We start from the raw sequence: 22,790 nt of genomic DNA, 5'->3' as shown, positions 1-22,790 counted from the left end.
TTTTCACCACGGCCTTGTGTTGATGTTGGGAGAGTGTGACCATGCGCTCCGCCCTGAGATCATTAGTAACACTGGCAGGATTTTCACATCGGATAACCTTTTACTTCTGCCTGTGTGATATTATTTTTGAATGACCGTTAGTACACGTGAGTAAGTGAAAACATGTTTAGATTTCACGCACATCTAATCATTTACAAACCTTCATCGGGAGGGTATCATTTTCCGCCGTCTTTGCCGTGGCATTCCTATTATACCTCCAGACAAATCCTTGCCCTGGTATAGTCTGTGCCGAGCCTGAGTCTGGGCTGCAGGCCAGTAACATCTGCCCGGGCTGTTGTGAGACTTGCTTGAAGGAGGAGTGAAGATACCTGCTCAGTGTGATGGATGTCCCCGGGCCAACGTGCGCTCCGGCGTGCACACCTGCAGCCCGTGCCCCACTTATTGAATCCATGAATCAATTTAATGAGCAGAGGACGGGGTCAGGACTTCAATAAACACCCCACCAAGCTTTCAAATGTAACGTCTTGCCGATGAGTGATACAGTATGTTCTGTAAAGGGCCATCGCAAAACACTCGCACTTACGTCTTTTCGAATGTCGTCAGAGGAGGGTGTGCGTAATGACCAGGGCCTGAATATGATAAATGAACGACGAGTTGTAAAAGCACAACTTTGGCCCATTTGGAAGTGACATTTAGATGAAATAACAGCGGATATAAAGCAATAAAGCATCTGTAACATTTGGAAAAATGCCATGACTATTATTGTAGGCACTTATTATAAAAGCAACTACACCATTTTGAAGAACTTGTAAATACTTCTCCCATTATTTCTAAACCATTGTTAAAGCTTTCTTTATTTTTTATACACACTTAAAGAACTAAGTAACTTGTTTACCTTTATAAATCCTTTTTGTAGTTCGTCTGGGGGTAATACAAGTGTTGATCGGATGATTAGGAGCTCTTTCATCTCCCCCTGGTGTCTCTGTCAATAAAACCAGCAAAAAAATCGGAGGCGCAATACACAATAATAGAATCACGAAGAAGAAGCTAACAGGCTAATGGGCAATGCTAACTGTGAGCTGGCGCCACTTTAGTTTGAGAGAAAAAAATTTAGTTGTACAATGTTGCACAATGTACTATATCCCTTTGTCCTTTTGTCTTTTCTGTCAGCGTAGTATTTACTCTCACGGACAATTAATGAGTGAGAAAAACGCAACATGCTACGACACCTGCGGTGGCGCTTATGGCCTCTAGGGCAAGGTTGCCAGGTCTGTGGAGCCAAAATGCCCAAAAATATATGAAAAACAACGGAAACCCGTGGACATACGCAGCAGCTGAAATCTCCCTCCCTTATTGAAAAATCAGCTCACGGAGCCTTGGATTTGAGACTTTGTCATTCGAAATAGTGATTTTTTTTATTTTTTTTTTATTTTTTTTACATTAAAAGCAAAAAGGCAAAAAAAAAAACGCAGACAGTTTTTTTCACCCACGGAATGGCTTAAAAAAACGCCCAATTCCTGGGTTTAACTGCTGACCTGGCAACCCTGCTCTGGGGGCATGAGTTAGTTCTGCTTTAAATAGATTTTTTTAAATACACTATCATATCACGGTACATCATGCCTGTGTGTATTACCAAGTGTGATTTGTCTCATGATCAAAAATCCCCCCCCAAAAAAAAAGCAACGCCACAAAAGCTGACAGCAGGGTCAATCCAGGCAGGATTCATGTGACTGCCTAGCCTGGCTAACACCAGACTAAAATCACAAGTGATATTTAGTCTGGGGACCACCAATTCATTTTCTCGTAGGAGAGGTGTGGTTTACGATCGTCCATACTCGTTTATTGGGCGATACGAAAAAAAAAAAAAAAGTCTATCATGCGTCTGCACGTAGCCACAGCCAATCGTATCATCGTATGAGATGACGTATGACGTATCCGCTGTAAACTTTTGAGCTAAATTATTTAGAACAAGGTCTAAAGCTTGATCGAACAATAGCATCGCGTCTGCTGCTGTCATGTTGGATCCGTAAAAAACCTTTTTTTTTTTTATCCGTAAATAAACTACAAGCTTTCGAATAGCGCGTCATCGTCTTGCGTCTCTCCTCGTTCTGTGATTGGTTCCCAAATCCACCGGAAAATTGGGCCATGGTCTCCAGGCTGTTGTGCAGTTCGAAATAATTCGAGCGCACACAGCAGCCTGGTGTTAGCCAGGTTAGTGACTGCCATGTTCAACGCTGGAATCTCTTGGCGAGTGAGTATTGAGTGTCAAGTTTAAAAATACGTTTTTGTAAGGAAAGGACAAATAAATACCCGAAAGAAAGGAAAGGGTGGACACACGGTGCTCCAGCAAGTGATGGCCAGGGAGCCTCACGTGCTGACGGGGACCGCCCTCGCATTACCTTTAAAAAGAACCACCCGGCAGACAGCCTACGACATGCTTGCAACCAGAGGTGGACGTGACAAGTGTTAAGTCCTCATCTACTCAGGCTGAGGACCAACGCAAATAACCCGCGGTGGCTTTCACCATCTTTTCTAACACACCATAAAGGCTTAAATCAGACTCCAGTTAAAGCCAGTCTGGGTCCATTACGAGTCTCCGGGTGAAAGCGTCAGACTGGGGAAAGGGATTGAGTCGTGTTACATTGGTAATCAATAGTGCAGTAGTGACCTGAGCGTTTGCTGTTTGATCCATCCCATTCAGGGCGCAGGGTTTGGCTGCTTGACACAGACAACTCTATGATTTCCCGATGGATTCATGTATAGCCTGTATATCCGCCTTGCTTTACTGCATCTACATATACTGCATAGTTATAGTTCCCTTATCCTACCTCCTGCAGTGAGTCCTCAGAACGCCTTCTCTCAAAGTCACGACATTGCTCTGCCGACAAAATTATTCTCCACTGCTGCACTTTTCAGCAGCGTCTAAATTAACAACAAAAATCAACGTTGACGTCTTTATTTGGCTGAATAATAATGCAAGGATCCCCGTACAACATTTAAGTGGACCCTTGTGGTTAGCAGGCACAGAAATGAGCAGCTTCATGATTTATTTGCCAGTGGACATCAGACTGTTTTGACAAAAGCCAGGCACGCATGGACAAGAGACTCAATAAAACACCGCGTGAAAACAACCTAATTATGAAGGATTGCTGTACAGATGATTGCATGGTCGCATCGCATGGTAATAATCAGATGGCGACAGACAAAGCGCAAGATACTACATATAATTATTCAGAAATGTACTCCCTCACTAACGAGAAAAGGTTTGATTGACAATACTTGCTTTCCTTAACGAACTGACAGCCGCGCTGACAAGCTAACATTTACAAAATAAACAAAGGAACTGAAATCAGATATCCATTCATTATCATCTTCCAGTTGTTGTTTTTTTTATTGTTGACAGCTTCAGATCAGTTTGGTATTTTTAGTGTGTGCGAAATGCATCCATAAAAAGTGGTCAGTCACATTTTTATTAATAGCAAATACTGTATAGAGTAGCTCATTGATCACTGAGAATGTCATGTTATTGATTGGCCGTCCATTGGTTGATTTAGTAGAAATACGTGTTTGCCAACTCCAAGTTTTAAAGTGAATTGCTGATATTGTGATTAAAACTTTCACTCCACTTGCAGCGGTCATGAGACGTTGTCACAGAACAGAGGACAAATGGCTATTGTCCAGATGTGCGCTACGGCGTCACAGCAACAACAGCACTTGCATTTTTCTTCATCCTCTGGAGACATGCGGCTAATGGGGCGTGAGAGTGGCGCTTCCCCTTGAGTGGTGTAGCCCAGTCCCGGCCCTGTTTGGAGAGGACCGAGACGCTGCAGGCTGCGTTTTGTGAGGGCGGAGTGCAGGGAGCATCTGGGCCAATTCAGGGTAAACATCAGCGCTGGTAATTGGAGAACAACACAGCAGGGAATTTCAGACACTTTTGATCCGCGCTGCTCACTACTGACAGTCTTATGATTCAGAAATTTAAAAGTTAAAAAGAAGCAGCATGTGTCAAACGGGGTAGGTTCAAAGAGTTTGGGATGAGCGCCACACGATGCACCGTCAATTAAAATGGTGCAGTTACACAGAATATAATATAACTCTAATGGCTGTTTTGTGAAGACAACTTTGAGCTATTATACAGTAAGTCAGTGAGCACATGTTTAAAACCAGTAGTGTGTTTTTCAGCCCATGTGATGCTGGAAGGGCATCTGATTTGCTACTCCATAAGTGTGGCAAAAACACTCTATTGCCCCTCAACAACTCTCTGGCCAAACAAGTTGTGAACCGGAAGGACAGTCTTACTCCTTTTCAAGGTTCATTGCGTCAGACACTAAAGATGTTGAATGAATTTACCTTTACACGTTTCAATTGCAATCTGCATCCCATCGTCAGATATACCACCAGTGTGCGGTGATTTGTTACTTATCAGCCGTTCTTTCTTCGAAGGCGTGGCCAGTCCGACGGCCCTGACAGGTCAAATGAGATCGAACCTGTCGGGGCCGTCTCAGGGCGACAGGGGGACGGGATCCCAGGTGTGGGACAAGAGAAACGCTCCTTCATCACGATTGATGGCGTCAGTGCTCCCTTTTCCTGATTCCGATGACTTCTTTTATCCACTGCTTGAATTTGTTGCTTTCAGACCTGATTACCCGTGCCTCATCCCAGTCCATAATGGGATTATTTCTTTTGCAGTGGTCAGAAATAGCCAATTTGGAATTTTCTTTTCGGCTTTTCATGTAGCTGAAACATGTAATGGTGAAAGAATCTAACACTCTCTAATCACAGTCTCTGACCAAAGGAACCTTTAAAGTAGCAGACACAATGAACATTACTACTGTCTTACTCTACTTATGCGTATTATCTTTTAGGACACTATTTAAAGCAAGAAAACTGATCAACAGCGTAAGACCTTGAATGTTTGTTGTTTTGGAAAGCTTTAGAACTGACTTTCATCTTTAACCAGAGAGAATACAATGTGCCACATGGCTTTGAAATAAACATGTTTATCTGTTCACACTCTGTTAAACACCAGAGTAGTACTAAGAGGCTTTGACTGGCAGGTATCTCTCCCGGCAGTGCTACCTGCAGCGCTTCAAGCAGTTTATTGAACCCAACATTAATTAACCATAACAAGCTGTTTCAGAAGCTTCAGGAAATCCACAAGAAGCTGACCACGAACTGAGACTCACGCCGTCATGTAAATGCATTAGTTATTTCGATTTTCTTTTTATTATTAATACCATGACTTCCTTCTTCTCCGTAGCTTGCATTCCTCTTGGCGTAAAGAGCATGCTGACTGCTGCTGCCTGTCACTTGTGAACTTCAGAGAACCCATTAGTCCCGTTTTCTAATTACATCGCATCAATACCATTAGTCCACAATTACAGCTGTTTAGGGGAGTTCTCTTTAATCAATCCATCTGTCACTTGCTCCCGCCTTACTTTTCCATTTTTCCGTCACTGTATAAATTAGACCAGATGAGAATGTGAAATAATGTCAGTGAGAGAGTGTGCAAACTCCATGCAAACATTTTAGGAAGGTGATGATAAGCAGCCGCAGACATGGATAACCGGTCCTAAATAATAATAATACTCAATCATATTCCCGTTGCATAGGGGTGGGATATATAGCCGCAGCAGTGGCAGAAATTGGCGTGAAATTTGCTCTGGCACATATCATTTGTGTGCGGAGTATGATAAGATCGGGATGGGTCTCTGTGAGCAGCCGTGCACGCCGCTCACAGTGCACGTCGGTAAACTTGGATTGAAACTACTCGCTTTGTGGTGACATCCCGTGGCTCCGCACTGCTCTCTTATCAGCGTCTGCGCCTTATCACTCTGCCACACAACAACAACAAGGAAAAAAAAGGAAAAAAAATAAATAACGCCACACACCGCCACCATTTTAACTGCTCCACCTGAGAAGAAATTATCTCCATCGCTGTCTCACGGATGCAAACCTGCCCGTGTGCGTGTTGTGGCTTCGAGATACAATTTGTGCCTTGAATATTTTAGAAGTTCCCGCGAGTATAACAAGTATTTCATGTGTCTAAATGAAATCAGCCTTTAGACCCATGGCATGCTGAAGCAAACAGAAAGTAACGTACAATAGGTGGTTATTACATCATGGCCGCGACTCCAGTTTCCTCCACCAGCTTGCTACACCTTGACCATGAACCAAGATTATAATCTAGAGATGGGTCCTGGGTAGATGGGAGATGGATAGTGGGTCCACCTACTTCTGGTCCTTTGGTGGGTAGCGGAATAAAAAATCCCATTTGATCTATTGACTTTTTGAAAACGTTTAATATTAAAGGAATAGGCCACCGTTTTTACATACTGAGATATGTTCTTACCTTAGCTTAGCTTTTAGTTCTGTAGGACCTGTCTGGTCTTCACCCGTGCCTTCAGTCACGTAAACACAGCGCAGACGGTGTTAGCATTTAGCCTCTCCCTCTCTCCACTATAGCTCCAAAACAGGTCAAGATAGAAGCTACCAAGCTCTTCCATGTTTTCCCTATTTAAACATGGTTACGTGAAGTGTTACACTACAAAGTATAATTACACAAAATGAAACAATGTGGATTTTCTAAGAATTACTCCTGGTATTAAGAGTTTAAAAGTGTGAAATAGTCTAAATGGACAACAAGAACTTCAGCCCTGTCTGCTGAGGGACTCCCATCAGCCCTGGGTCTATCTAGAGCCTGTCCGTCCATGGGAGTGGATCTCTCCTTCTGTGGTTGAGGTTTCTCTTTTCTCCAAGTGGGTTTTTGAGTTTTTCCTTATCGTGTAGGAGGGTCTAGGGATGGGGGACGTCCAGGCAATGTCTCCACGTTGCTGCTGACTGCTTATGTAGACAGTACATCTAATTGGACACTATTTGCCCAGACACTATGTTTGCTTGGACATTAAATTGGTTATTGATTCACTGTTTTAATGTTTGGTGCAGAACTGTGTGTCAACTTTAGATGGATGGATGGATGGATGGATAGATGGATAGATGGATAGATAGATAGATAGATAGATAGATGGATAGATGGATAGATGGATAGATAGATAGATATTTTTGGGTCATTTTTCAGATACGGAATTGTCAGGGCAGTACTTGATGTGAAACGTTCGACATATTCTACAGGTCTGTACAATGTGTCCTCAATCGTTTTCCCTCCTCATGCCCTACCCAGTTATGAAGGTAATTGCAAAACATAAAATATGCAACTTAATTGTGGGTCATTACAGCACTTGACATATCTGCCAACAAGCAATTTATTTTCCATTTCCGCACAATAGATTCGATATAAAGACACATCTCAGCAGTCTCATCAACCTCCTGTTGGCAGCTGCAGAAAATTGGTTCTGTTCTGATTAAACTGCTCATACAGATTCGCAAACTTAGAATCCTGGCTAGTACTAACAATAGGACAGTCATTTATTCTACTGTAGGAGACAAAACAAGTGATACAATAAGTGAATTGATAGAAGCTAAAATCACAAGACAATTAATAATGATGGATTTATTTATTTTCTTTACAACGTTCAATAAACTTACAGACATCTCTTAAAGGGCATGCTATCGGAAAAGAGGTTGTCATTTGGTGAGAACAAATTCTACTGTACACCAGACAGACTGTTTTGTGTTGGGTCCTATTAATAGAGACAAATTCAAAGTCTGAACTTTTTCCACTGGTCCAATATCTCTCTTTGGAACCAATAACTTCTGAGATTTTCCATTTTCTTTCAATTCCACGGCCGATTTGTTTTTACTATCTGCCTTTCAGAACAGTCTCTGTACCAAAGGATGAACTAAATAAGTGGCAGAACCCAGACTGGAGTTGCATGCATTAACAGTATATTGTGCAATCAATCTTTTTTTATGTGCACGTAAAGGCACTATGTTGAATTTTCCTATAATTCACAATGAGGTTCCTCCTACAGGGATAAGTTGTGAATTATAAATGCCTTTTGTGCGTTTATTATTGAACTTGTCTGCAACAAGCTGTTTTACCACTTTCATGAATGTTTGATGATCCATTATTTATGACTGCACTACATTAGCTGTAAAATTACTCCACTTTCGGACTTCCTCCTTCCCCATTTTAATGAATACAAGTAGAGTGAAAACCCCATTTACAAGTTGGCTTGCTGTTTTGTTCTTGAGCATATTCGCCATAAATGATGCAAAATGACACAAAGCACCCTGCCCTGAGGGGAACCTGCCCATATTCCAATTTCCAGCAACTTTTAATTAGTCTTTGTCATTAAATGCAGAAGACTGGGCGCTCCGAGCTAAATAGGTGTGCTATAAGCATTTCGGTGTTGATTGGTCAAGGTTGGACAAGGGTCTCAATTCACTCAGACAGACACATCATGAGTGTCATCATTCAAAAGCATGGTGTGATACTAATTAAAGGTTTTTCCAGTGATCAAGCCGCACCATGTGGCTGTGTTTGTGGTGGAAAAAAAAGAGACTGCTGTGGTATATTGGAAGTTGAACTGAAGCATCTGTAGTCACAATCCAGCTGGCATGTAAAGCTCACCCTCTTTCAGCTTCAATGTGTGGAGCTCCTCTTTCTCTTTGTGCATCAGAGCCAAAGCTAAAAACTATGAATCTTTCAGTAAAATCTCAATGGCTGCTAATCTGCCCACTGTTTTTGTTGCTCAATTAGGCAAGGCAGCGTTATTTTTACCGCACATTTCACACACAAGGCAACTCACTGCGCCTTTTATGAATTTTCTGCAGTGGAAAGTGAGATCGTGATGCCTTTTGAACACACACAGTAGAGTCGGGTTAACTCAGACAGAGGCACGCATGCTGCTCCATGTCATCGAGGCCCTGTCCCGCCATTGTTGTTGCTCAGCATGAACGCGAGCAGAGGGGACGGAGGGCTTCCAGTGACTTCAGAGGAGCTGGGGGGGGGGGGGGTTCAAGGACTGTCTCTATGAACTGTTTGTTGTGAAAACACCTCATCCCCATGGAGAACTGCGAAATAGGGATGTTGGAAATGAGTTCGGACCTAAGCAAGCCCCCTTCTTTTAATTCCAAGTGTTATCTTTCTGTGGCCAAAGTGGACAGAATTGACTGTTTGAAATGGAAAATTAAATCAAGAGTAGTTGTCAAAACTGAGGTTAGCGTGCCAGTGAGAGGTCACAAGACAGGATCAGCGCTTCCAAAATATTTTATTTCCTGCTGGAGACGTCACATGGTGAAAGAAATAAAATGTGGTTTTGTTTTTTGTTTTCCCTGGGAGGTGTACGGATTCTTCATTCTTATTTGAGGTCACAAGACACACCCTGCAATATTCACAACAACATTGTGGTATTTAAGAATAATAGGCTCAGAACTTTGCAAATCTTTCAGAGACATGCAGATGGCACAATTGTTCTAGTAAATGACTCTGTTCTAATTAAGAGTCATTATAATTATGACGATTTAGAGGTACATTTCGTTCTGATAGTTCATGGGCAATGGATCAATCCAGTAGAGTCAATGAACCATTTCCAAAATCTAGAATGCCATGAGCCACCTAAAATTAGAACATCCCGTGCTAACATTCTGTACTTGCTGACGATGGTTATTGGGCACATGAGCTCTGCAGATTATTGCTCTATTGTTCAGAGTTTGTTGTAGTCTATAAGGGTTAATTTGTGCTTTCTGTTCCATTTACTGTAAAGTTTATGCAGATGCATCCATTTTTCAAAGTTTAACATAGGTTATCTGAAGTTAAACCACAGAGGGCAATAATGTACTGTATTATTAAAAGAGATGTATTCCTCTGTTACCGTGCCGATATATATTCAATACAGCTACATACATTTATTTTGCTCAACAATATTACATGTTCCATATTATTTATAAACCCACACCGCACCGCAAAACATTTCCTTCCATCCATCCATCCATCCATCCATCCATCCATCCATCCATCCATCCATCCATCCATCCATCCATTTTCTTCTGCTTTATCCAGGGCCGGGTCGCGGGGGCAGCAGTCTCAGCAGATGCCCAAACTTCCCGATCCACACACACCTCCTCCAGCTGTTCTGGAGGGACCCCGAGGCGACACCAGGCCAGCTCGGAGACATAGTCCCACCAGCGTGTCCTGGGTCTTCCACAAGGCCTTTTCCCACTCGGACATGCCTGGAACACCTCCCGCGGAAGGCGACCAGGAGGCATCCGGAACAGATGCCCGAGCCACCTCAGCTGGCTCCTTTCGACGTGAAGGAGCAGCGAGTAAAACATTTCATCCAATAAAAACAATGAAATACAGTAATTTATTTTATTACAGATATCGTATTGTTGAATGTAGTTATGTTGTATACTTTTACTGGGAGGAGGAATGACTCCAGCTCGTCTCCATGGAGATGTTGACTAAAGGCAGCCAGATTAAAATAGGTTAGGTCTTCATCCAAATACATTCTTTGATTATTATTAAGAAGAAGAAGAAGAAGAAGAAGAAGAAGAAGAAGAAGAAGAAGAAGAAGAAGAAGAAGAAGAAGAAGAAGAAGAAGAAGAAGAAGAAGAAGAAGAAGAAGAAGAAGAAGAAGAAGAAGAAGAAGAAGAAGAAGAAGAAGAAGAAGAAAACAGCCAATCATGCACGTTTTAATTGACAGCATGATGATGAGTAAATAAATTAACAGTAAAAATGATGTAAAATCTTTAAAACTGTACTGACTTGGGGGATCTGGATGGTCCTTCTTTGCAAAATGTCAACAAATCATTTGCCTTCATTCTGACACTTATTTAGCTTGTTTAGATTGTCACTCATAACATAAATACATTATTATGGGTTTAGAAGAATCGGATTGTTTCATCAAAGCTCAACAGAGCCGCACTCCAGGCTTTAAAACGCTGCATGTGGCTCTTGGCATAGTGGTTGCCTATACCATGGTCTAGCTGGTCTTTAAGGGCATGTTGTGTAGTATAATCCATAATGTTCTGCATTGTGCCTTTAAGTAAGCTTCACCCAGTTATCTCGACATAATAACAATGTATTACCATAATTAAAAATATGTAATGTATTAGTGTTGAATAGGTATATGACTAAAGTGGTCATCCTGGTTGGTAGTTCTCTCCGCACACTCCCACGGCATGAGATGTCAGAATATGCACTCACATAAGACTAACGTTAAAATAGCAATACGCAAGTGGAAGTAAAGGTACCTGTCAGGTAATTCACAATGTGTTAACTCTGTGTCAGATCCGTCGTCAGAGAGTAGAGTGTCTTAAAAGAGTTTTTTATAGTTTTGTTTTGATATCTTCATATTTTCTATATATTTCACCTGTACTTTATTACGACGGAAAAACGAACAAACTATAAAACTCACTCCGAAACCTGTTTTTATTTCATACCATTGCTATTCTTTTTGTTAATGACCACATTCATATCCACCTCTGAGGCACTTCTTTATTCCGCGCTCACACAGCAGTCTGGGCCTTATTTATAGTGCTCCACTGGACCCAGCTCTGTAATAAACACACTTATTTTCTACGCTTTGGAAACTCTTTCTCTCTCTGTCTCTCTCTCTGAGTCTCTCTCCCTCAGCTTTTTAATAAGGTTTTCAAGGTGTAATAAAGTAGATGGAAATCCCAAACAAATGCATTGTTTTAGAGCGATGAGTATGAGGAGAAATTGGCTCAGCTTTACAGGCCATATAAGGATACAGTTCGCTGGTTTTGGAGGAAGAAGACCAGTCAGTATTAAACTTGATGTGGCAAGGTTATTAATAAAAGTGTGGTGGGAGCTATTGAGTGTCTTGAATATTAATCACATAGGACTTGGATGTGAGGGGGGAAAAAAGCCTTCTAAAGCTGTCCAGTCGCATTTTACAACATAAAATTAGAATTAAATGCCATAGAGTCGTGGCATGAATCATTAACCATGGCCTCGGAATTGTTCAAGTCTGGTACAGAAAATGGACAAGCGGTAATTATGGCCTTTCAGCTGCCAGTCTGCGTAAGACCTCAAGCTGAGCAGGCAAATGAATTTTACTCAATGAGTCTTGAGAGTGAGACTGTTAAACACCTTGTTACTTACTTTGCTGCGTGATAAAATATCAAAAGGTGGAACAGTGTCTTCCACTGATCCGAAATGCACGATGGGTACGGACCTATAATGAAAGTTAATGGAAGTGAGAAACAGTGGGACTTCCAATAAAAGTGCTGAATAAGGAATTCATGTCAGATACAGTGGTAAAGTGGCAGAGTGGTTAATGTCCCGCTGAGTGTGGTTTTCCCATGACCAAAGATGCTGTATACTGTATGGATGACTTTCAATGTAAAACGTAAAACTTTTTGTGATTGCCTAAAATTGAATTTTAAACCATATTCATTTGTTTTTGTTGAAATTATACATATTCAAGGAGGTCCCAATACTGATGCAGTTTTGCTGGTGCAATAGTGGTGAATAAAAGTCTACACATTAAAATAAAAATAGAGAAATGGTGGTTGAGAGTAGAGCTTTGTTTTCAAAGACCACTGGAATTCCCCTCTCATCTATTTTAAAATTACATTTTGAAATAGCCTATAAAACATTGCAGTTACTGTTCACATAAAAGCATCTGGACAGTTCAGTATGTTACATATTCCCCAGCAGTCATTTGGCAGCCTACAGACATATTTGGCAGTTCGTTTCTCTACTTTTCATTTTGATTTCAGCAGTTAGTAAAGTTGATGGACAGTGTTTGCTAGAACACTACGCTCTAACATGCCAGATTTTTATTACACTTAACGTTTAATTTACAACATTCCACCCCAAACTTTCATGGGGATGTGTTTGTTATTGGATACTCTGCTCTTAAGTCGGCTTAAAGCCTTACCTCCTTTATTCAATATAACAGCGTTGTCACTTGCATTTACCGCCTGCACTCTCAGCTTTAATCCAGAATAGTAACAAACTTTGCTCCTATGATCTGTGGTGCTGTAAACGCTTCAGTTGCGCAGGCATGATTGTTGCTTGCTGTGCTGGGGCCTCATGTTGATTAGAGGAGTGCTCAGTGAAGGAGGCAGCTGTGTGTGATAAGGCGTATGTCTGGAGCAGGTAGGAGCTGCTGACAGAGCTGCACATACTCAGTGGGGGGCCACTGTCCTGGGGGGAGTCAGGATCTGTGCCTAGAGCCTGCTGAGGAGCACAGACAGCTATGATTTTGCAGTCACTGCTAATCAAAACTGATGCTGTTGCTTGTTAACTTTTGGCTAATCACAATTACTATGTACATTCAAAATGTTAACATTGGTTATTCAGATATATGTATACTGTATGTTTGATCACCATGCAATTTGTGCAAGAGCCGTACGTTTCATTATTGCCACAATAATTCTCTGCTATAACTCAGCTGCAAAAATCAATTACAACTGCACACTAGTCATTTTTTGTACATGCAGCACTGTCTGTGGAGATTTTTTTTTTTTCTTTTTTAAACTGGGGCTTTGTGCATTATCTCTAAAATATCCTAACAAAGAATCCCTCTGCAGAGTCATAACATCAACTTTTCTCAAGTGTGGTACTGACATCTAGTGGTTAAGATATAGACTATTAGACATTGCCTTTACAGAAGTACTTTGATGGTTTGTTATTCTGTATTGTATGGCCATTGTCATCAACAGTACATTCACATTTACATGTGTACCTCTATGGTGGTTATTAAGTAATAATTTTACTTGAAACACATCTTCTGAGACGTTATTATCCTGATGTGTATAGGAATGGAACCTTATTTGCATAGCACTTTTCACATGACACAAGTCACCCAAAGTGCTACACACAGGGTTGTGGATTTCTATTCATTTCCTTTTCACATGGTGGTGGTAGAGCGCCTGGAGGAAACCCAAACCCAGAACCTTCTGCTGTGAAGCATGAGCGCTAACAACTGTGCCACCAGTGACGTCCAAGGAATAAAAAGAGGAATGAGTCAACCGAAACGGATCAGCACCAAACCCAACTTCACATGTCTATGCTTCATACAGTTTTTACTAATGTGACAGAAGAGAGAAGCTTGTGATGACTTGTGATTTTTTTTAATACAACACATATTTTACAGGCTGTTGTACAAAAAAAAAACATTGTATTAGAAAGAACTTTGTATAGAAAATATACCTTAGATAGAACAACTAACCCGAGTGTCCATCAGTAAAATAAAATCTAAAGGCTACTATGATGTTCCTGTGGCAAATGAATGGGTGACATAGTGACAAAAAAACATTTCCTAAAGCTTTATCCAGAGACTTTGATCCTCAAACACCGGCACATTCATGTCCACCGTGTTGTTGTGGTTCTGTCTGAGCTCTGATGAAAGCGGACAAGCGGTAGTGAGAGTGTTGAGTACCTGGATTAGGCAGCATTATCGTCCTCCTCTCATGTGGCGTCTGTAACTTGACCTTGGCTCTTAATGGCTGTGTGACAATAGACCCCCTTTCCCACTGGCCTGTCTGCCCCTGTGTGCGTCTATTTATAATGTGCAGAGACAGAGCACAAAGGTTAGTCAGAGGTGCCACTGAACACACCATGACGGCCACACAAGAACAAAAGGTGAGACTCTGCATTGTTTGGGTCAACATTCTCTCTGCTATCTCCAATTTGCCTTGGGTCTGTACTATTTTTTTTTTCTTTTTTACCCCACAGTGATGCAGCATGAAATATTCAAGTTTATGATTTAATCTCGTTTACAGTCATGATGGTAAGTCAAGATTTATTTTCCAATTTTATTTTATATTATCAAATACCATCTTCATGTGCATGTGTAACATTATCTTTCATTTTGACAATCTTTTTTTTAATTATTATTTAATAGCATGTATTAACATATTGTAGATTTTTATTTTATTTTTTCAAGTCAACTAGGTACTAATGTATAAATGTTAGTTCCAGCCTGGATAAATGAAAAAAAAAGGGCATCCAAATTCAACAACCAGTACATAATAAGAACATTCAATTGTCTTGGATGAATAGTATGTCTAGGCATACAATCTGAAAGCTATGCAAAACGTATTAAGCTTTTGTAATCAAGTAAAAAAACAAAAATGCTTTTGGCAATGTGTGTATTAAAATAATCAGATAACTTCCTCATGGTTTTGAGGTTTTATAAATGATGCCCAATTTTACCATCAGCTTACAGTACTATGTGTTTTCATTAACGCAGACAAACCAAATTTCTGCATATTTCTGTGTGTCTCTACCGCAGGTGCGAAGTAGGACATTGTCGACAGCTGGGCAGCATCAGCACTGCGACAAGTGCCATAACCTCAACTGTCAAGTCCCAGTGCAAGCCTCCATATCATGCACAATAATTAAGTGTCGGAAAAACTGTGGGGCCTCCTTTCATCTGTGCAAGGAACAGGACCACGGTTTCCTCTGTCCAAATGAGACAGTTCCATGCATTAACGCCAGCTTTGGATGTCCTCAGTCTATGCCCCGCTTTCGGCTGACCCAACACCTGCGCTCCTGTCCTGCTAGTGTCGTCTGCTGTTCTCAGGAGTGGAACCGTTGGCCCATTCCCGATGAAACCCCACCATTTTATGTCAACATTTCAAAAGAACATCAAACTAGACAACATCTTGACGTTGCTCTGGCACTGAGGGATCAGGACCAGCTTTTTCGATCGATCAAAATGAAAAGCGTGTTCCCCGAGTTGATGGTTAATGATTCAGTCCCCAAGGGTTGTGCTAGTTATGCTACAGCTACCAATTCTCATTTGTGTAAAGACACGGTTGAAAATAGTTGTGCAGAAATGGAACTGAGCCAAGAGGAGATAGAGGCCTTGGCAAAATGTAGGAGTATCGAGAATATTCAGAAGTACAGCTCCTGGGAAAATATGTTTAAGAAGGAGATGGACGGTTGCAAGGAAACTGTCAAAAATCTAGACCAGAAGCCGAAAAGAGAGGAGGAAAAGGCAGGGGAAGAATCACACAACTGTCAGAGAGAGACAACAGGAGAATATCATTTGAGCAACGGGCTTGGAGACACTACTATGGCCCATGCTGCTTCAGGCGAGAATGGTGCAACAGGGTTTGCACCTTGGCAAGACGGAGTTCTGGAGCGGTTGGGAAAGGAGGTGCATATATCCGAGTACAACATGTATCTGGTGCACAATGGTGCTATGCTAATTAACTTCGGTCAACTGGACGCGTGTACCCCTAGAGAAAAGGATTTTGTTTATGGAAACCTTGAACCAATTGAAGTCAAAACTGTCCGTTCGTTCAAAGTTCCTACAAGTTACCGTGCAAAACGCAGCCATTTAAAAGATCCATCGAAAAAAGTCAAAATGGTCCATCAGTGCATAGACACAGCCGAATTGGGGGTATCGTTTAAGGATTTTCCTAAATTTGATGAAGTTCCTATGACACTTCTATGTGCATTAGAAAAAGAACTCAAGGGGCATTCAATATCACAGAGCGCACCAACGGATGCTTTGGAAGACAATGAAGGAACGCAAACTTATGACTTTCACGCAGCACCTTTTCAGTCTGAAGCGTCTCTCGCGGATATTGCACCAAATGATAACAGTCTTTTTGTCAACATTGAAACTGAATCAGTCACGAGACGGCATAACAAAAGCAGTTCTGCTTTCACCTGCTTATGTGGACACTTCTTCAAGCGCGATGAGTTTAGCTCACACTTTAAAAATGTGCACTCTGACATTCAGTCTTGTTTAAATGGATGGTTCCAACAGCGTTGCCCACTAGCATACCTTGGCTGCACTTATACCCAGACAAGGTTTCATCCTTCAGGTCAACAGGCAACAATAAAGTACTGCCAAGATGTCGACACGCTTGTCCTGCAGCCTCAAGCCTTTTCTTCTTCAACCTTCTCCCAAAGCGAGAAGGAAATTACCAAAATGGATCACCTGAGCAGACTGCCCCTAGAGGTACTTCAGTACATCGCGGGCTACCTTGACAGTTTCACATTATCCCAGCTGTCCCAGGCCTCACATCTGATGAGAGATGTGTGCGCCACATTGTTGCCAGAAAGAGGGATGGTCTTCCTAAAGTGGGAAAAGAAGACGGATTCCCTTGGAGGGAGCGCCTGGAGATGTTGGAAGAAAGCAAGTATACATAATATATATCTTAAGAGTCTCATTTAGAGGTTTTGAAACCTACGAGGGTTCAAATACACTTAAATCAACAGTAATTGACCATGTGCAGGATAGTAATAGTGAGTTCAAACACTGATGGATAAAATTCCTTATGAAGGACTGTTTGCTGGATGCTGCAGCTTAGCCCATGACAAGTAGGAGGCAGGATAAGCATGATATAAGTGGATTTTTTAAAATTACTGTACATTTTATCAATCAGTGTTTACTTGTATAGCACATTCGTTGTGTCCATATTTCTCTCCACACCTCGATATTGGAAAAATCATAATGTAGTTCCTGTATACTGGTTGTTTGTCCATATAATAGCAATACCTGTCAGAACATTTTGCCACATGTAAACACAGTCACAGTGCAGTATCCCTGAGACCGACAAACACACTTATCACACAAGTAAAGCGGACACTCACAGTCTGTGGCTGCTTGTCATGATGCCAGCAAAGTGGAACGCCCTGAGTGCCTGATGGCTGGAAACAGTGTAGCTCCATAACTGGACAGATAGGATTAAACATAGAATGATAGGTGTGTGAAGGCAGAACGCAGTAGACAGCTGGGCATGAGTTCCCAATGAAGGTCAATAATCTTTATGCATTATATTCAGAAATAACATCATGTGACAGGTGATAAAAATACATTGGCTTAGACATTGGGGATATAAAAAGACAGTTGTTCACGCAGTCACAATGTGAAGTCGATAGATGCCATGTCAGGTGACCCAGTGCAGGAATACGGCGTTATCTCATTCTGGAGTTGGGGTAAATAAGCGCAAACTCTATTTGAAACAAACATGGCAGATACAGTATCATTGAAAAGAAATGTGTTACTTCCCCTTTAATAATTCCAGCTAACTCCACACGTTTTTGTTTTGCAGGTATGGACCTTCAGCTTTGTGTTTTCCACTGTGGACAAATGGAGCTTTAGTGACAATCCTTCTTTGTCAGAACACCTAAAGAGCTGCCCCTACTACTGCAGAGAGAAGCACAGTGAGCCAGTGGCATTGCCCTGCCTGGGGGAGGTCACAGACAGACTGGGAGCAGCCTGTCCCGGGCCGATAACACCAGAGGCCAAGGGAGCAGACGCTTGAATTTACAGACACTAACATGTGACCTGTGTCAACAGGGCTGTGACAGATATTCAGTCACATAAATTAAAATGTTAGGATATATATATGTCACACTTGGCAGACCAAGTGCTTTACATAAAAACAGAATAGAAATGAGCTATGTAAAAATGGAGGGCTATCTGATTACTTCCATACCGACTCTGCACACAAGACCTATCTTCAATGATGCTGCGTGATGTGGGTTGTGTTTTTAGTGGGACGAGACTGACATCTAGTGAACAAAAGTTGTATTTCAGTCACCATACACAAAGGCTGTACGTGCATTCGAGACATGTAACTTATTGAAAGTACAATTTAACACATTAAAACTCCGTTTTTGATTTAATTCCGTTTCATTTTATTTTGTTTATGTATGTTACATTTTGTAAGGCTTAAGGCCACAGAATGAAAGCATTTCTTTAATGTATGACTTAAAATAATGATTTAATGAAATGAAAGAGGTCAGTAGGAAAAAACAAAAAAACAACAAAACAAAAAAACACATTGAAATTGGAATTCCAAACATTAGGTGTGTTTAAGATGAGCGAGGTTTTATTCCCAAACTCTTTCTAACAAACGCGAGATGCTGCGTGATCTGAGGCTCCTCTCTCTTCTCGGGGCTGAGATGAGCCCTTGATCAGATCGCCTTTCTCTCCGTCCTCGGACGCCACCGCCTGGTCTCGTCTGGAATCGAGGCGAGGCGCACTTCATCAAAACACACCTATTGCGACGGTCGTAACTAATGCACGCCTTCAGACTGGTCAGGGTTGCGCAGCTTGTTGATGACCTCCGTCAACATCCGGTTGCAAAGCGCGGCATACGGATTGAGCAGAACCGCCTGTTGTCGACCAAATTCACTTCCAAGCGCCGCTGCTTTTTCAAAATCCTCCCTGGCCTTATCGTTTTGACCGACCAATCTCCACAGAAGGCCTCTCTGCACCAGCGCCTGGCAGCCCGTGCGCCCCACCGATCCACTCAGCGCCACGGCGCGGTCCAGGTCCTCCAGCGCACCTGAGGTCAGATATGGACAGGTGAGGTCAAGCCAATAAAGAGAGAGAAAAAAAAAGCAAAAGAAAAGAGTCAAACCAATAAAAGCAGATGGATAACTATTATTAAGTGTAAAAGACGAAACCCCACATGACTGGTAACATCAAATGAATTGGCTGCAGTCACAGTAAAATCAATAAGCTGTGATGATATGCAAGATGTAAATGTTTACCTCAAATGGAGGACACAACTCATGTTTTTGAATAAATATAGGCAACACAAGTCCCACATATCTAGAAATCGTCCCCTATCTACTCTAGAGACTAGAATACAATGTTTGGCTGTGCATTACCTACTTGTGTGTTAAGGGAGTCATTTATCGTGGCAAGAGATAAATAGCTAAAATGAAAATGAAAAATCATTGATAAAGAAAATAAACCTCATCATTTTAAAGTCATTCAATGGTATAATTTATTTATGTGTACATTTTTCTACCACATGCACAAAGCCTTTTTCCAAATATCATTGTATAGTTTTTATTTTATTGACAAACAATAACAATTTCACTGCAATGTTACACGGCTCCCCAGAGACAAAAGGACCAGGGAGGGGTCGTTTGAAAGCTTGACATCTATAGTTCCACTACCGCAAGTCTCTGTTCCAACGTGATGTCCGAAAGTCGGTGATGTTGTAGATGGCGGGAGCCCAGGAGCGTGGACATCAAGGGGTTAAAAAATTAATTTGGCATCCCCTCTAGCAGCCGTGTAGGTCGCCTATGCCCAGGTGCATATGCGTATTACATAGTTACACATAGTTGAGCATGGATTAGAGTGGGGAGTTTGATTAATTTTACAACAGTAGCTGCTATCTGCAAGCCTTTGTATTGAAGGCATTTTGAGTACACAAAAGATCACGTGAAGCTTAAGACTCACCTTTTCAGAATGGCTTTTAACTTAAAGGCACACTGCGTAACATTTTGGATTATACAGTTGCCAGCTATACAAAACATGTTCCTATATTGACCAGCTAGACACATACACGTGGACATACTCATAGACTGCAAAATTAGGAATGGACTGAGGGCGCTTGGCTCACCCCATAGTGTCCAGTGCGGGCCTGCTGAAGTTTGTTCATGCTAGCAATTTGGCTTTGGTTTTGGAGCCACCTACATTAGATTTACAATAGGCCACAAATAATAATAGTGAAAGGATAAAATGAGGATGACGCATGTTAAGACCAACACATAGAAGTAAGAATGACAAGCCTGTGGTTAATATTGACTTACAGAGGGGCAAAAAAGTTTAAATGGAAATATATATAGGAGCTTGGAACTTCTGGACCCACCTGACATTTCCTTACAGCTTCAGGAAGAAGCAGTCAACAATAAGTCCTTTGTTAATTTTACAGTCTATTATCTGGATGTGGATCTAACCTGTTTAAATCTCTGTCTTTAGTCCACATCTCCATGGAGATGAACTGGAGATGTCCCCACTCCCAGTAAAGTTACAGTCAGGTCTGAAGAAAGGTGAGCCGCTCACAGCAAACACATATTTTTTTGGTTATCTTTTTTAGGTATTTTTCAATGATAAAAACATTGGTGATAAATCAATCAATCAATCAATCAAATTTTATTTGTATAGCGCCCAACAACAACCAGAAGGTGCCCAGAGAATCCTTGACCTGCATTCTATTTATTGGGTGAAATGTTACGCTGTGCAACACTTTGATCTTTTATTGTTTTTATAGTTGTTTTACTATTAATTGATAGTCTAGGTCAGGGGGCCTGTGTCCCACTTTTGGACCACGAGATGATTCAATACAGCCCACGAATTGTAGACAACAAATTCCTATTTCTAGCCCATTCCTGTGTGAAGTAGTTATGATTCTTTAAATAAATAACCGTAATGCTCACTTCATCCACTAGGGGGCTTATTAAATAAAATTTCACACATTCCACATGTCTCCAGCAGAGGGCACTGCCATAATAAGAGAATTGGATATATACAACAACACATTATAGCCACGTGGTAAATGAACAGTCTGCCCCAGGGCGGCTGTGGCTACAATAGGCTTGTAAAGTGCAATACAGTTCTGGCAGACTCATTATTATTTATTTATTGAAAAAAGATTTCCTCAATAGTATCTTTCCAATCAAAACATATTTAACTGAAGCTTTTGTTTATGGACCCCGACAGTACACTCCTGATATATCTGGCCCCCAGGGATATTTACCTGGAGACCCCTGGTCTAGGTGTTGGGCACCACCTCATGGCATGAAATGATTAAATAGTGTTTGAGCTCTTAAGAAGAAGACAGTCAACAAATATTCATAAATGAAACAATAAATCAGGCTTGTTTTGCCATGAAATTATAATAAAAAGCTTAGTGTTATATTGACACTTTAAGTCTTTCCGGTTGCTTTTGTGGTGTCCAGTGAGGTTGCAGGTTAACAAAAAGATCACAAGCTGACATCATTTAAAACATGGTACATGGTCCATTATGATCTACTGGTACTGCTCTATGCAACCTGAGGTCCTACTTGCTTCACATGCAGCCGATAAGAAGCTGCATATTAAGGACAGCCAGTACAGAGTGTGATGACAGAGTGTGCCATGTGCAGTCATGCCAGCCTCTGACAGCTCTCAATGTTAGCTTACAAGCATGTGTGTGTGAGCGCATACCTGCTGTGTTCCCCTGTAGCCGCAGGGCCTGAGCACGGTTGTTGTAGGCTGACGCTCTCCCGGGCAGCAACTGGATTGCCTGGCTGAACATATGAAGTGCGCCTTCCAAATCCCCTGCTTCTGCTGCTGAGACACCGCGCATCTCCAACTCCTTCACCTGCTTCAGCAATTCAGTGTCAAAGCCGCTGTCTGCCAGGGCAAGATAAACAGGTTGAGAAAGCACTCCCCAACGCAATTGACAGGTAGCGTGCAAAAGGAAAAACACAGAAATGCCACTCGAAACTCAACTCGGATTAAAATGTCATGTTCTGGTCCAGGGGTGGAAAGTGTTCAAGTATATTCAATATGCCTGTTAGTGATAAAATACAGAGGGGCATGAAGAATCATAGGCTCACCGTCATCAATTAACACCTCCTCCTGGTTCAGGCCTGAGACGTCTCCAAACGGGGCGTTCGGATTGAAAATCGCCTGGAGCACAGCGTTGTCATGTGCAGAGGCCATGTTGCCAGACTCTCTTTAGGAAGCTCAAAACGACGCCAGACAAGAGAAATGGTGATACCAAAAATTCAGACTAGGGAAAGCTTTCCTCCCCCTGCTAACTTCCACCACCTTGCCAGGCCAATCACAGAAGGGGCGGCAGCAGGGGTGGACTTTGAGTTGGCCCTCACTGCGCACATCTGTCATTGGTTAGCACAAAAATGCAACTAAAAAGAGGGGGTGTGCTGTAACTGTGTGGGCAAAAACCAAAATAATCATGCATAGGAACTAGAATGCAAGAACCCTAAAACTGTCAGGTATTCTGATCTATCGGCTATCATGATAAAAATGTAGAATGGTTACTGTAAGATTTCGAAATATCTGGAAGTGAACCAGCATACTAGGTTGTGAGCAGTTTTAAAATGACTTTTAGTAAGCTGTGCTCACTGACACTTAACATGT

The 22,790-nt window shown here is 41.7% G+C and overlaps 2 protein-coding genes across 3 annotated transcripts; one reads left to right on the top strand and one right to left on the bottom strand.

Moving 5' to 3' along the window:
* Positions 1–14,497: 14,497 nt before the first annotated feature.
* On the top strand, positions 14,498–18,541 carry LOC306963261 (F-box only protein 40; the record flags this gene model as incomplete). Its single annotated transcript, XM_079556779.1, has 3 exons — positions 14,498–14,521; positions 15,174–17,033; positions 17,953–18,541. 3 exons carry the CDS (start codon positions 14,498–14,500, stop codon positions 18,163–18,165), a joined length of 2,097 nt encoding a protein of 698 aa, XP_079412905.1. The 3' UTR covers positions 18,166–18,541.
* A 371-nt stretch (positions 18,542–18,912) lies between these two features.
* On the bottom strand, positions 18,913–22,365 carry ttc36 (tetratricopeptide repeat domain 36). 2 transcript variants are annotated; one of them, XM_079556020.1, is made up of 3 exons: positions 22,247–22,365; positions 21,852–22,008; positions 18,913–19,194 (listed from the first exon to the last, which is right to left on the bottom strand). In XM_079556020.1, exons 1-3 carry the CDS (start codon positions 22,250–22,252, stop codon positions 18,923–18,925), a joined length of 435 nt encoding a protein of 144 aa, XP_079412146.1. In that variant the 5' UTR covers positions 22,253–22,365; the 3' UTR covers positions 18,913–18,922. The 2 variants fall into 2 exon arrangements, with proteins under 2 accessions (XP_079412146.1, XP_079412145.1); XM_079556019.1 differs by having other exon boundaries at positions 21,852–22,040; positions 22,247–22,359.
* Positions 22,366–22,790: the final 425 nt, after the last annotated feature.

This window comes from Gobius niger, assembly GCF_951799975.1.
Source record: "Gobius niger genome assembly, chromosome: 1".
Taxonomy (NCBI): domain Eukaryota; kingdom Metazoa; phylum Chordata; class Actinopteri; order Gobiiformes; family Gobiidae; genus Gobius; species Gobius niger.
The sequence above is the reverse complement of the archived record's forward strand: the minus strand, read 5'-3'. Positions and strand labels throughout refer to the sequence as shown.

Coding starts and splice junctions, on each gene's coding strand:
- ttc36 (XM_079556019.1), bottom strand. CDS start 22,352: ATGGCCTCTGCACATGACAACGCTGTGCTCCAGGCGATTTTCAATCCG. Junction 22,041..22,246: donor GGAGGTGTTAATTGATGACG/GTGAGCCTATGA, acceptor TTGCCCTGGCAG/ACAGCGGCTTTGACACTGAA. Junction 19,195..21,851: donor GCTACAGGGGAACACAGCAG/GTATGCGCTCAC, acceptor ATCTGACCTCAG/GTGCGCTGGAGGACCTGGAC.